We start from the raw sequence: 14,900 nt of genomic DNA on the forward strand, positions 1-14,900 counted from the left end.
GAGAGACGCCGACCACTCTACGAGTAGTATGGAAAGTAAAGCTATGAAAGATAAGCAAGGAAGGATAAGTAAGGTCAAGTGTGCTGGAAAAAAAAAAAAAAAAAGAAAAGAAAAGTAAAAAAAAAAAAAATAGAAAGAAAAAAGTCCTCGCCTCCACGCTGTTCCTATCAACTCAATATACAGGAACATTAAACTCCTAGATCATGGGTTGTCTTCTAGTGGCCTGAAGAGTAAAAATGAACTAATTCAATGAAGCTGTACTTGCTTAAAATTGTTTAAAGACAGTCTCATATTTCTCAAGGTACCAGTTCTACTCACATTTCTTTCTCCCATTTTTGATGAAAACATCAAGGCCAGTAGCAGGAATTGCCTCAATTACCATCCACCTGAATGGATCCACTCCCACACAGACCTCTCCACTTTGTGAGTTTTCTCACCCTCTTCTCAACATGAGAATGAGATGATTCTCTTCTTTTCTAAGACTACCCCACCTACATATAGTATGTAATAAGCATGCAGTAAGCATTCAATCTGTTTTAATTGCAGCTTTCTTTACTAGTTTGTTCACCTCACTCAAGCAGAAGAAAAATTCTCGCCTTAAATTATGGTCTTTCTTTTTTTTCCCAAATACATTAAAACTATAATTCATCCTTCAGTCTGTGCTTCCTCAACACCCACTCACAGCTCCTATCTGGTCTCCTCATAGATTACCCTCCTACAGTCTTTCTCTGCATCACCAATTCTGATGATCAGCTCTTAGTTATCACAGTCTTTGACCTCTATTTGACCTAGTGATCATACAACTATAGCTCCCTTGCCAGAACAACTTTGTCTTTGAATTTACCTGGGCATTATTCTGGCAGCATTCTCTGCTTTGTTTTTTTCTCTGAGCCTATGGACATGGTTACTTTCTGAGGTTTTATCTTTTACTTTGCTCTAAAAACAACTTGATGCTGGATGGTGCTGTACAGTTTATAAAGTGCTTTCACATGCATTATCTTCTTTGTTCATCAGACGTTGCTCTGAGGCAGGCAGGGCTAGATTTATTATCCTCATCTTAAAAATGAGGAAGCTAAAGTACAAAAATTAAATGACACTAAATAAGTGGCTGAAGCAAGCCTTTTCACTTTTCCTCCTTTGTTGTACACCTCAACTCCGAGGCTTTTTTTGGTAAACAAATCTTTATTATTATTTTTTTTAGTTGTTGATAGACCTTTACTTTATTTATTTATATGTGGTGCTGAGAATCGAACCCAGTGCCTTACACATGCCAGGCAAGTGCACTACCACTTTATCTTGAACTACAACCATCATTTATCTTGTTTCCAGTCATGAACTGCCTACTGGAGCTTTTTTTAGTCAGATTTCTTTATGTCCCAAACTAAGCCACATATCTTCTTTCTCCTAGTTTTCCTATTTTTCCAGACTTGAAACCATTCGACTCTTTTCTTTCCTCTTTCCTCTATAACCATTTTGTCATCTTGCCCTTTGTAGTACCTTTCTTATCTCCCTCTTCCTCCATATTTCTATACTACCCTCTAGAACAGACCATCCCTAGGTTGGTTGGTTTGTTTTTCCACCTGAGCCACCTGGCCTACAAATCATGGTTAATTCTCTTCAAAATGCTGCTTTACTTTCAGACTCAAAAGAACTCAATGTCTAAAATTAAAGCACCTCAGCCAAGAAACTGGAGGGTTTTCATTAGCTAGTCCTGTTCTTCTATTCTAATCCTGGTTGCCATTATTTTCTTAAACAAACTCAGTTAAATCATTACTTGTTGCTCTTTGGAGATAACTTTCTGGCTGGCTGGCTGTGCTCAAAATGCTCTTTTTCCTCTCATTTACGAAAATTTAGTCTTTCTTCAAACCTCTCCTGACCACCTCAGGCAAACAGCATCTACTGCATTTGCCTGTTGTATAGATGCATGCATATGTATGCTGTCTCCTACTCTAGCCAGAGAACAGAAACTGAACTTTATCTATCTTTATAACCAACTCCAAAGGAGCCACTAGATAAATGTTTCAAGGTCTAGCAGGTCCTCTGGTACACCAAACAGGTCTTGACTTTCAAAAACTCTTCTGCTTGCTGCAAGGCTCTGTAATGCTAGTAGATTTCATCCCATCTGCAGTCAAGGTACGTGGACTTATGGGGACAATAAAGGCCTTCAGTCAGTAGCCCTTTTTTGGTCAGTTGCTGCCTTCTTTGTTTTCTCCAGGTTAGATGTAACAATAAATATATGTAGAATATAAATGCATAACCATTAATAAATGTAGAATGACTGCAACAAGCCTTAGCCAGGAAGTGGTAAAGTCACATCAGTACATTTTCTCCCTTCCTTCCACCCCCACAGTTTTCTATTTCACTTTAGTATTTTCTTCAGCCTGTGCTCTTTATTACAGTAAAATAATCAGGCATGACTAGAGATACCATAGTACTTTCTCAATTTTAAAAAAGAAGAAAAACATTAAAAAAAAAAAAGAAGAAAAAGCACAAAATGTAACTCCTTTTTGTAAACCTTTCTCACAAGTTATTACCAACTGCAACATGTTCCACTATTACACAACCTTTAGAGTTTGAGATGCTTTTCTGTAGTCTTTAAGTAATAAAAAGGATTTTTTTTTATTGGATGCTCTCAAGTAAAAAAACTCCAAAGCACTGTGTTTGGGACAATTTTGAGGCAGTTGAAGATCTCCATGAAAATAAATAAGCATGTGTCCACAGAGTAAATTAGACTAAAAAAAATTTAATAACACCCCCTCCTTCTGGGTACTGGGGGATCGAACCCAGGGATTTGCTCATGCTGGGTAAGTGCTCTATCACTGAACTATACCTCCAGCCCCAATAATAAGATTTTAGTCACAAAGTGTTTTATACTTTCAAAGGGTTCTTACATGCTCTGGGCATTATAAAAACACTCCTAAGTTGGGTAGAGCCGCTAACATTTTCCCTTACAATATTACCCTTTCACAAAGTAAAAAAAACTCAAGTATCACACTGAGTGACTCATTCAAAATCAACTGGGACTACAGCTCAGATCTACTGAATGATAACCATACTTACTTCACTAGTGGTTTTGAAACAGTATGCTGCAGAAGAGTCTTGTGGCCATTACGTGTCAGGTGGGGAGTTGGACAGGGTGGGGAGGATATAGAAGAAGGTGTGATGGTGAGAATGACTGGAGTGGGGGTGGATGACCCTAGCCTTCCCTACTACCAAATCAATCAGAGCTCTACTTTTATCTGTTTTATATTCAGTACATGGTTCTATTGCTTTCTGGACAGAAAATGCTTGGTTGCATTAGTTGATAAAATGATTATTATGGCTGTGGTTTGGAAAAAGAAATCAAGTAGAACTCAATCTTAAATATTCATTGTTAACATTTATATAAAACAAGAAATTACCTCAAAATAAAAGATTTCATTAAACTGCGGATTGCTTGTTTTCTTCTTTACTTTTGTCTTCTTTTGGTCATTCCTGTTCCAATGTGGTAGAGTTTTACCTTGTAGAACTTAATAGTACACAATTATAAAACATGCTATTTCCAACCAGGGAGCCTGACCTCTGTTTAAATGTTAAGATGACTCAGGAAAGACTGCAGTTTTAAATATTACTGGGGTTGGGGGGCAGACAAGATATCTCCACAAACTCAAAAAAAGAGAATGTTCTATACGCCAAGAGTGTATTATTCTGTCTATGCCTATACCAGACTGACTGCCAAGCTCTCTTCAGAGGTTTTAAAACACATTCTACGACATAAGCAACTCAGAATAAATAATGAGAAGGCAGGCCATGAGATTTACAGTGCCTTTGCCTATGTTAAAAAAACACCTGAGGACCAAAAAAAGTATTTTTAACTCACTTTACTTCTTGACCTTCAGCTAATAATAGTGACTGAAATATGTTTTTTAGTTTGAAATAATTATTCAGAGGAGATTACAAAGAAATGTACAGCCAAATCCTGTGGCTGTACCCAGCCTTCCCCAATGTGAAAATCTTACACAGTATGGTACAATAGCAAAACCAACAGTTACTTTTTAAAACAAATTCATATGCTAAATAGTTTCTAATTATATGTTACTAAACAATTACACTAAACAATTTATATGTCAGGTACAGATAATTAAGTAAAAAACAAAGCCAGCTCTACTAGATTGAACATTATTAACATGCACAATGAAACCACTCTGATAGCACTAAATGTTATATGATTATTTGTTTTAAAATTTAAAACCATCATACTAATAGTAGCATGCCATTATGTGAACATCCATAGTTTAGGCATAGTATGGTATTAGGAGATATATATATATATATATATATATATATATATGAATGAATATAGTTTTCAAAGTGACTTATCAGCAATTTTTTTTTTAATCAGAATAACTAGAGCTCTTGGGGATGGAGAGAAGGGGTGTGTGTGTGTGTATGTGTGTGTATGAAATCTTGTGCTTTTTATTTCCTGATTCTAAATCCTCAACTTGTAGAAAAATTTCAGACTACTCAGTCCCTTAGATAAACCATAATGAAGCTATATAATACAAAATATCACAAACTGCTAAAGGTTTTTCTCATAAATTATCACAAATTAGTTAAACCAATGATCTACACTTCACCATGCTCTAGTACTTCAGTAGTTTGTCTACAGCTTAGAATTCTCTTTGAAGAACACGGATCTCATGAGTAGAAAAGGCAATTTTCAGTCCCAAGCTGCTTTCCAGATAACATTATAGAAATTGCCTCATTTTCTGAGTTGGAATTTGTTGGTTTTTTGGTAATGCTGGGGATCAAAACTAGGGCTTTGTGGATACTAGGCAAGTGAGATTGGTGTTTATTAAAGCAGGATTTTACCTGTGTACAATTTTAGGTCATTTAAAAGGAGGAATATTAATAAGTGAAGAAGGCCAAGTTTATGTTTCAAAGCACATTTTTAATAGTATGAGACTGAGGTTTTCCCTACAGACTAAGCATATGACAGATTTAAAATGGCATTTAATATTATTCTGTAAAAATAGGACTTGGTTGTTTACATGTATTTAATGAACTCACCAAAGATTCTTCTTTTAAAGGTTTATTTTATGTCTTAGTTACTGAGCATTTGCTCTAAGAACACTATTTTTCCAATTCTTAAAACCAACTTTACACTTAAAAACCCACTAACCATTCAATAAACATTACCTAGAAGGACCCACTAGAGAAACTGTTGCATAAGGATCACAGCTTTGTCCATTTATGAGAGGCAACCCATGGCAAGCCTTGATGCTAAAATGGAATGAAAGAGATTAAACATGTTAGAGTCAAGTTAAACAATATGACACATTATCTTTTTTTTGTGTGTGCTGCTGGGATTGCACAAAGCTCTGTGCATGCCAGGCAAGAGCTTCACAACCATGCTCCATCCCCAGATCTAAAACATTATTTTAAACACAACCTAATATATTCAAAAAGCTCAAAACTGTTTCCCACATGTCTGCCTAGATACGACCTGCCCCTAATAAATGCATGCACACATTTATTTATGCTGTATTTTCAAAAGAGGACTAAATGGAATGCCACAATCAGTACCAAGACTATCAAACAACATTAACACATTTCTTCCTGCTACATAACCAAGAAGGTACATTGTGTGGTTTGATAATACATCAAAAACTGCTGTGGCTTCCAAAAAGGAAAAGAAAGCAATGCAACCTTAACTGAGAAGCTACAAAACAAGCCAGCTCTATGGCATCATATCCTCTGCTAAAGCATGAATGACATACAAGGAAACAACTGTGGTTTCCACTTAAAATCTGATTCATAAATATAGGGCAAGTCTCACATAATTCTGTAGCCTTTTGTTTTGATTCTCAGTAACAGTTCTTGTACCATTCTGTAGAAAATGTTTTAGACTATAAAGGCCCAGGTCATATAATCCACTCCATGAATTGTAATCATTGGTATTTATAGAGAACACAGAGCCTAACTTAATGATCTGTTCAAGTTTTCTCACTAATTATTAAGTTAACTAGTTTAATATCAATGTGTCTTCATTTCCTAAGGCCTAACAGAAACTCACAAGTGTTGCTGAAAAGTATTCTTTGTCTAAAGATGAAGGCTATTGAGCAATATCCTTATTTCTCTCCAACCCCATGGATCACATATGTGGGTGAAGAGCAAATGGTGTACTGTCAAGTAAAAAAAGAAATGATAATATGACTCATTTCTATTAACCAAGCATCAAAACTCAAATTGAAAAATTTCTGAAACTAAACAAAGAAAGCACAGGTCAAGATAATAATTCTGGTTATTAATGTTAGGTTCAGGTATAGTAAAATTTTCCCACTGTACTTACTACTTGAAATTTATACTTCTAAGGCTAAGCTTCAAAATGATACCAGATTTTTATACAGTATTTATAGTTTACTATGTACTTTCACAAAATGCACTTAATTCTCACAACTGCCTTTGAGAAAAGCATTGTCATTTTTAAAAAGAAAGTAAGGCTCAAGTTATAAAAAACTGGCTAAGACTCAACTTCTACTTTCTTATCTTGCTGTTACTAAAGCCCAGAGTCCTTCTATATTACCACTATGCCTGATACTATTATTTTTATTCCACCTGCACTACCAAATTTATCTCATATTACACAAATTATGAGAAATCTCAATTATAAAATGTAATTTACTACAATCTTGATAAAGTATAAAAATGAGAAAAATGCAGTGGAGTTTACAAGGACATCCATAAAAACATACAGACAAACCAAACAAAAGGAAGCCCATAAAGAAAAGCAGAAGCCTAAAAATAAATAAATCATCAAAAGTATTTTTAATTTTCAAATGGAAGACAAAGTAAATATTGGGGTTTCCTGCCTCTTAAGTAACATTAGTAAATACAGGTTATTTGCTACCTTTTTTCTAAAATATTATTTTCCTAATTACCTAGGATATAACTGTTGTTCTAATCTATAAATCAAACAATTTCACATCATAAACATGAATGGGCAGAAGCCAAATGTTGAAAATGACCTCAGTATACTAAATTATCTTTTTTTGTTGTTGTTTATATTGATATATAAAGCTTCTGTATTTCTGCACTATCTGGAAATTACAAAGGAAAATGGACAAACTTACTTATACTACAGATAAATCTAAATCTTTTCTTTTCTTTTTTTGGCACCAGGGATTGAATTCAGGGACTCTCAACCACTGAGCCACATCCCCAGCTCTATTTTTTTTTTTTTAAATATATTTTTAGATGTCAATGGACCTTTATTTTATTTATTGATACATGGTGCTGAAAATCGAACCCGGTGCCTCACGCATGCTAGGCAAGCGCTCTGCCACTGAGCCACGACCCCAGCCCCCCCAGCTCTATTTTATATTTTATTTAGAGATAGGGTCTCATTGAGTTGCTTAGCACCTTGCTGTTGCTGAAGCTGACTTTGAACTTGAGATCCTCCTGCCTCAGCCTCCCAAGCTGCTGGGATTATAGGCGTGCGCCACCATATGAAGCTTTATTGGATATTTTTAAAAACAAAAAACAAAGGTTACCTTCTACATCCAGCCAAGATGAAGTAACAGGAACTAGATTTACCTTCCAATGGAAACAACCCCCCAAAAAGACAAAAGCTGGGGAGGTCAAAGTGGCTAGGGTTCCCAAAACAGAATACTGAAGGGAAGAAAGCTACAGAGGAAGAAAAACCTCCAGAGAGCTACAAAAATCCTTGCTGAATCTTCTACTGAGTGCTGATATCATAAATGGATCAAAATGTTTCCAAGTAACTTAATTGATACCCAATATTCATGGAAATACAAAAATGTCAACTTCACAATGTCTGGTGTTCAAGAGAGAACAACCAGGATACTACTAAGATATGACAATGACATTTTAAAGATTAAATTATATTTCATATATTCTGTGCAGACACAGATAAAATAAAAAACTAATGGTCTAGAGATAAAAAAAAAACATAATCTGACTTAAAAACACACTGAATGAAATCCAACAGTTGCTAAGATTGTGGGAAGGAGATGTATAGACAAGAGAATCAAAAATTCAGTTTTAAATGAGTTAAGTTTGTGATGTTGTGAAACATCAAGTGGACATACTAAGTTTCGAACTCAAAAGACAAACCTGGATGAATGCACAGGGTATAGACAATTTTTGAAAACATCTTGTTTGGAAACAGTTTCAGACTTTCAGAAAAGTTGTAAAAGTAATAGAGAGTTTCCGCAGACCTAACATCCAACATTTAACCTTTTGTGTAACCATAGTGGAATTACTGAAATTAGGAAAGTGACATTGATATAATGTTGGCTAAAAATATTATTAACTAATCTACAGACTTTACTTAATTTTAACACTGTCCTTCTCTGATCCAGGATGCAATAAGGGACCCCACATTCCACTTAGTTGTCATGTCTTCTTAGTCTCTTCCATCCTGAGGGAGTTCCTTAGCATCTTTTTTGCCCCATGATTTTACCAGTCTTTGCTAATTACTTTGTTTTTTTGGAGATTTTCTAATCTGAGTTTGTCTAATGTTTGCTCATGGTTAGGTTAGAATTGTGCATGCTGGTGTCCTCAATGCTACACTGCATCATTTCAGCAGGTGCTGAATATCTCATTATTGGTAATATTAACACTGATCACTTGGGTCAGGTGGTAGCTATTAGGTACCTTATGGGGAGATTCTTTGAGGCTATATAAATATGCTGTTTGTCATCATACTCACTTATTTAGTACCACAGATGATCTGTCCTTGTATCCAACTATTTTTTAAAATGTATTTTAATTGATACATAGTATTTATTTATTGATTTATGGGTGCAGTGTAACATTTCAATATGTCTATAATGTGTAATGAACATATCAGGGTAATTGGTATCTCTATCAAGTCAGACTTGAATCTTTTGTGTTAGTAACATTCAAAATCTTCTCTGATAGCTATACTGTCAACCATACTTATCCTACTATACAATAAAATAGTAGAAGTTACTCCTCCTAACCCACTGCACCCACTGACTATCTTCTTTCCATCACTGCCCCCCCATAACTTCTTTCCATCACTGCCTCCCCAGTAACCACTATTCTGTTCCCAACTTCTTTGAGATCAACTTTTTGAGTACTTCCTTACTCTCCGACCCCACAAAATATTCCAGCCTCATCTTATATATTCCCTACCCTAGTCCTGAAATCGCCACTGCTAAAAAAAGAAGTACAGGTTCTTTTCATTGAAGTCATACTGTCTAATATAAAGCCATTAACCAAATGTGGCTATTTCAATGAATTAAAACTAAATAAAATTTAAAAATGCAATTCATTAGTCACATTTACCATATTTCAAGTTTTCAAAAGTCATACATGGCTAATGGCTATTATATTGGACAATGAAGACATAAAACATTTTCTTCATCACACAAAGATCTACTGGTGAGAACAGAGAATGCTTTATTTAGAAACCAAGATGTAGGTGCTACATATGCTCATTGCTAATGGAATGGCATTGCTTCTAGGCCTTCTCAGTAAATGCAGCTAGTATTCTCTCTCTCTCTCACCCCTATATCTATTTTTCTTTGAGAAGTTTTCCTTCAAAGAAGAGCAGAGAAATGGGGAAAGTATAGCTGGGGGTGGAAGGTGTGTGAGGTAAGAAGAGATGAGGTCTGGGAGGCATGCCTTTTAGGATGGCAGATATTAGAACACATAGGGGAGAAGGTAAAGCTGATAAAACTAGAGAAAGAAATCATAACTGAAGGAGCTATTCCTTGAGTGGGGGAAACAGATCAAATATAGAATGTATCATATATAAGAATTCACTCTGGAGAAGAGAAGGGGCACCTCCTATACTATAACATGCAAAACTGGATATCCGTACACAAAATATTGAACATAGATCCCTGTCTCCCGCTGCATAAGATTAACTCAAAAAGATCAAAGACTTTCCAACTGCTGGAAGAGAACATACCAGAAACACTCTAACATATAGGAGTAGGCAGCAATGCTCAGGAAATAATGCCAAGAATGAATAATGGGATGCCATTAAAATAAAAAGCTTCTCACAGCAAAGGAAAACAATAGCACAGACAGCCTACAGAATGGGAGAATCTTTGCCAGCTACTCTTCTGACAGAGGATTAATATCTAGAATATATAAAGAACTAAAATGTCAACACCAAAATAAATAAATAACCCATTTATAAGTAGGCAAACTAAATAGACACTTCTCAAAAGGAAGTACAAATGACCAAATGTAAAAATTGTTCAGCTCTTTAGCCAGCAGAAAAATACAAATCAAAACTACGTTAAAATTTCAACTCACTCCAGTCAGAATGACAATTATCAAGAACACAAATAAGATATCCAGGGAGCTAGGGTTGTAGGTGGTAAAGTGCTTGCGTGACATGTGTGGGGCATTGGGTTCAATCCTCAGCACCACAGAAAATAATAAATAAATAAATAAATGGCATTGTGTCCATCTACAACTTCAAAAAAAAAAAAAAAAAAGCTATCCAGGGATGCGGGTCATGTGATGCCAAGGACCTAGTTCAGAGGAAGAAGGTGCTGCAGTGGGCCAGCTGCAGACAAGAAGCATTCAGGGCAGAAAGCCTGCTGAAGCTGCATTGATTTGAGAAAACTTTATAAGATCTGACAAGGTCAAAGCTGCAGAAAAACAGCAGAAAAATGGATAATGAGGTCCAGAGAGATGGAAGGATCTTAGATTTGATTGATAACATTTGGTAGAAGACAATTTGCCTTATGAGGATGTTGCAATACCACTGAATGAACTTCTTGAAATGAACAAGAAACTGTGTCACCACACAATCTTGAAAGAACAAGAAATGCAGTGGACAGACTTGGCTTTACAGTACCTCCAAGAGAATGTTTCCCCCCATTGGCCTCTTAGCTCTTTTCTCATAGATGAATTTTTCAAAAATATATAGATAAAAAAATAATAAAGGCTGGTGAGGATTTAGTAGCAGGGAGAAACTCATATGCTGTCTGTGAGAAAGTAAATTAGTATGACCACTGTGGAAATCATTATGGAGCTTCCTCAAAAGACTAGGAATGGAACCACCACATGATCCAGCTATACTGCTCCTCAGTATTTACCCAAAAGAATTATTAAAGTCAGCATACTACAGAAATACATGCATACCCATGTTTATAGCAGCACAACTCATCATGCCAAACTACAGAAACAGCTTAGATGTACAACAGATGAATGGATAATTAAAGTGTGGTGTATATATATTCAGTCATAAGAATGAAAGAAATTATATCATTTGCAGGAAAATGGATGGAACTGTGGAGCTTCATGTTAAGTGAAAAAAGCCCAAATCAGAAGGTCAAGGGCTGTATGTTTTCTCCTACATGGAAGCTAGAAAGAAAAATGAAGAGAAAGCAGGGTGGGTGGGGAATCTCATAAAAATAGAAGGGAAACTAGTTGAATAGAGGAAGACGGGGGGAAGGAGGGGAATGGAAGGAGAGACTCCAGGGAATTAAATTGATTAAATTACATTATGAGTATGTGCAAATATGTCACAAAGAAGTCCACTATTCTGAATGATTATTATACAACAACAAAAATTTTTGTGGTACTGGGGATTTAACCCAGGGATGCTCTACCACTAAGCTATACTCCCAGCCCCTTTTTCCTTTTTGTGAGAAGAGGTCTCACTAAGTCGCCAAGGCTGGCTTCAAACCTGCAATACTGCTGTCTCAGTCTCCTGAGTTACTGGGATTACAGGCATGGGCCACTACACTTGGCTAATGATAAAAAACTTTTTTTTAAAAAAAAAAGCATTATGCTGGGGCTGGGATTGTGGCTCAATGGTAAAGTGCTTGCCTGGCACATGCAGGGGCCTGGGTTCGATCCTCAGCACCACATAAAAATAAATAAATAAACAAAGGTATAAAAAAAAAGGCATTGTGGTATAAGTAAATGAAAGGAGACAAAAAGATTCATATTACATGATTCTGTTAATATGACATTTTGGAAAAGGCAAAAACTATAGGTACAGAAATCAGACTGTGGTTGTCTAGGGCTAGGTGGAATTGAATTACACCTCTGTGTAATGCCTTTTGGTACAATTTTAGCTGTTGAAATCATGCTAATATTCTATATATCAAAAATAAAATTAGGGAGCTGGGGTTGTGGCTCAGTGGCAGAGCACTTGCCTCACACACGTGAGGCACTGGGTTCGATCCTCAGCACCACACAAAAATAAGTAAATATAATAAAGATATTTTTAAAAAATAAATAAAATAAAATTAGGGCTGGGTTTGTGGCTCAGTGGTAGAACACTTGCCTCCCACGTTCAAGGCCCTGGGTTTGTTCCTTAGCACCACATAAAAATAAACAAAATAAAACTATTGTGTCCAACTCAAAAATAAATATTTAAAAAAAAATTAAACCAACAAGGATGTCGGGGAACGTAAAATGGAATGTAAACAAACAAAACCAACTCAACTAACTCCATTTTAAATGACTATTATAAACAAATAGAAACAGGAGAGGAAGTAGCAGAAAGACTTTCACTACATACTCTCCGTCTAGGGGAAAAATAGCAAACAAATATTGAACTATTACTATACTATTACTATAAATTAAAGTATTGCAACAATGTTAAATTTCCTGAATTTGGTAACCAAACTGGAGTCATTTAGGATTTATCCTTATTCTTAGGAAATACATACTGATACATTAAGAGATAAAGGACATAATGTATGCAACCTTCTTTTGAACTTTTCAGGAAAAATTAACTAAATAATACCATACATAGTATTAGATATGTATACATTAATATGTAAAGAAAATGCCTCAAAGCAGCTGAGTTTTCACAATTAAGTTATAGTTTGGAGCAGCCATAAGAACACAACATCTCTTCTACAGCCTTGCCCTAAGGTATGTGGGTATGATAGAAACTAACACGGACTCAGATTGAGAAGGCTGTAGAAGGGCCTCAGAACCTTAGAGATATTCAGATATCAACTGAGGACAGATGGAGAAAGCATCCAGAACAAAGGTTATCAGTTGGTAACCCACAATGTCCTGTAGAGGGGAAGGAAGAAGGAGGAGGTTGGGCTAAAACAGGAGACTTCTGGAAGCCAGCAGATTAGAGCCTGCATGATTTAAAAAAAAAAAAAAAAAGACCTAAGGGTAAAAAGAGTAAAAAGAAATCCAAAGTTTGTGGCAATCAATGTGGTCATCTCAGCATGGACATCAGGTTCTAGCCCTACAGTCTTTAAAGCTTGGTGTGTTTCTAGAGGTCCTGTTCTAAAAAGCCTTTCCAAGTCTGCACTGACAGGTAGGCAGCTACCTTATCTGTGATCCTGTCATTCTCTAGTGCCTCTATATATCATTTAACCCAATTAAATAAAAACTGGTTGAATGAATTAATGACTCATTATAATCTCAGTGGACTAGATATGTGAAAAATAAACTAAATATGAACTGAGTAAAGAAATGACACATCAGGATTTCTTTTTTTTTTCTTTCTTTCTCTTCTTTTTTTTAGTACAGGGGATTGAACTCAGGGGCACTCAACCACTGAGTCACATCCCCAGCCCTATTTTGTATTTTAATTAAAGACAGGGTCTCACTGAGTTGCTTAGCACCTTGCTTTTGCCAAGACTGGCTTTGGAACTCATGATTCTACTATCTAAGCTTCCCAAGCTACTGGCTGCTGGTATTATATGTACGGGACAATGTGCCTGGCTCTTTTTTCTTTTTATTGTGGTACTGGGAATTGAATCTAGGGCCTGAGGAATGCCAGGCAAACACTCTAACACCGGAGCTACATACCTAGCCCAGAGTTTCATTTTTGAAGTATTTAAAATAAGAAGTTGGTTTAAGAACACAAAATGAAGAATTAGTTCTAGCTGATTTTAGTAAAAGAAATATGCTTACTGTACAACAAGCTGCTGGCACACAGTCCCATTCTCTGTTATCAGTTCATTCAGCTTTAATTCAAGGTGAACTTTACCCTATAAAGACAAAAAAAATTATAAACTGAGTAGTCTATTTTGTTGACAAAATATTAACTAAGAGTATGTACTTTTCCAAATGTTACCCATATTTAATTATACACTGACTTTTCAGTAGCACATAGCTTTGACCAAACTATTTGTTATAACTAATAACTGTTGATGTAAATTAAAGTTCTTAAAGATATAAAAAGTCAAATGTTTGTATCAAATATGGTATTCAATTTTAAGAATTTTATGCCCTGTTCAATAAAATGTTATATACCTCAATTATCATAGATCAAAAAGAAAGATATTACTTATGTTTTTGGAAATTTTAAATGAAATTAAATTATAAAATGTAGGATGTTTTTATCAGAGAAGATAAACCAGCAATAAGAACTGAGGCAATACCATAAAAAGAAAAAAATAAATCTCATAATTCTAAAACAATAAAACTCTAAGTTAAATCCAGTAAGACTGTTTGTTAATCATTACTTTTATCAACTAATCAAGATTAATGGGATACCTACAAGGTTTGGGGAGGCACTATAGGAGCAAGTAGGAATCTACAGACATCTAAGACACACTTACTATTTACAAGAAGCTTAAAAGGCTGGGGATGTAGCTCAGTGGTAGAGTGCCTGCCTACCATGTGCAACATCCTGAGCATCCCAGAACCAAAAGAAAAAACAAACAAACAAACAGTATACAACTAGTTAGGGAGACAACAAATAAAAGACAACAACATATTGCCAAGACGTTGATGGAAAGATGAGAGAAAAATAAAGGAGTACTTTTTTGAATAGCCACTAAGAGATGGAACTGCAAAATAATAATAATAATAATAATAATAATAGTAATATCTAGTAAGTTTAAAGAAACATGAACTGTCACTTTCTTAAAAAATTAAAGGCTTAGGAACAATGTAATCTAGAGCTTGGTTTGTCTTCCCTT

General features: G+C 35.4%; 1 protein-coding gene and 1 pseudogene across 1 annotated transcript in view; one reads left to right on the top strand and one right to left on the bottom strand.

Moving 5' to 3' along the window:
* Positions 1-14,900, bottom strand: part of Rasa2 (RAS p21 protein activator 2) — an 88,625-nt gene that overhangs the window by 46,897 nt on the left and 26,828 nt on the right. The window contains exons 4-6 of the mRNA XM_048794508.1: positions 13,888-13,964; positions 5,179-5,262; positions 3,402-3,474 (exon numbers count right to left, since the gene is read on the bottom strand). Coding sequence (XP_048650465.1) covers positions 3,402-3,474; positions 5,179-5,262; positions 13,888-13,964 — 234 coding nt within the window. The remainder of the gene's footprint in view (positions 1-3,401; positions 3,475-5,178; positions 5,263-13,887; positions 13,965-14,900) is intronic.
* LOC107143080 lies at positions 10,659-10,918 on the top strand (annotated as a pseudogene).

The sequence above is a fragment of the Marmota marmota genome, unplaced genomic scaffold, assembly GCF_001458135.2.
Source record: "Marmota marmota marmota unplaced genomic scaffold, marMar, whole genome shotgun sequence".
Taxonomy (NCBI): domain Eukaryota; kingdom Metazoa; phylum Chordata; class Mammalia; order Rodentia; family Sciuridae; genus Marmota; species Marmota marmota.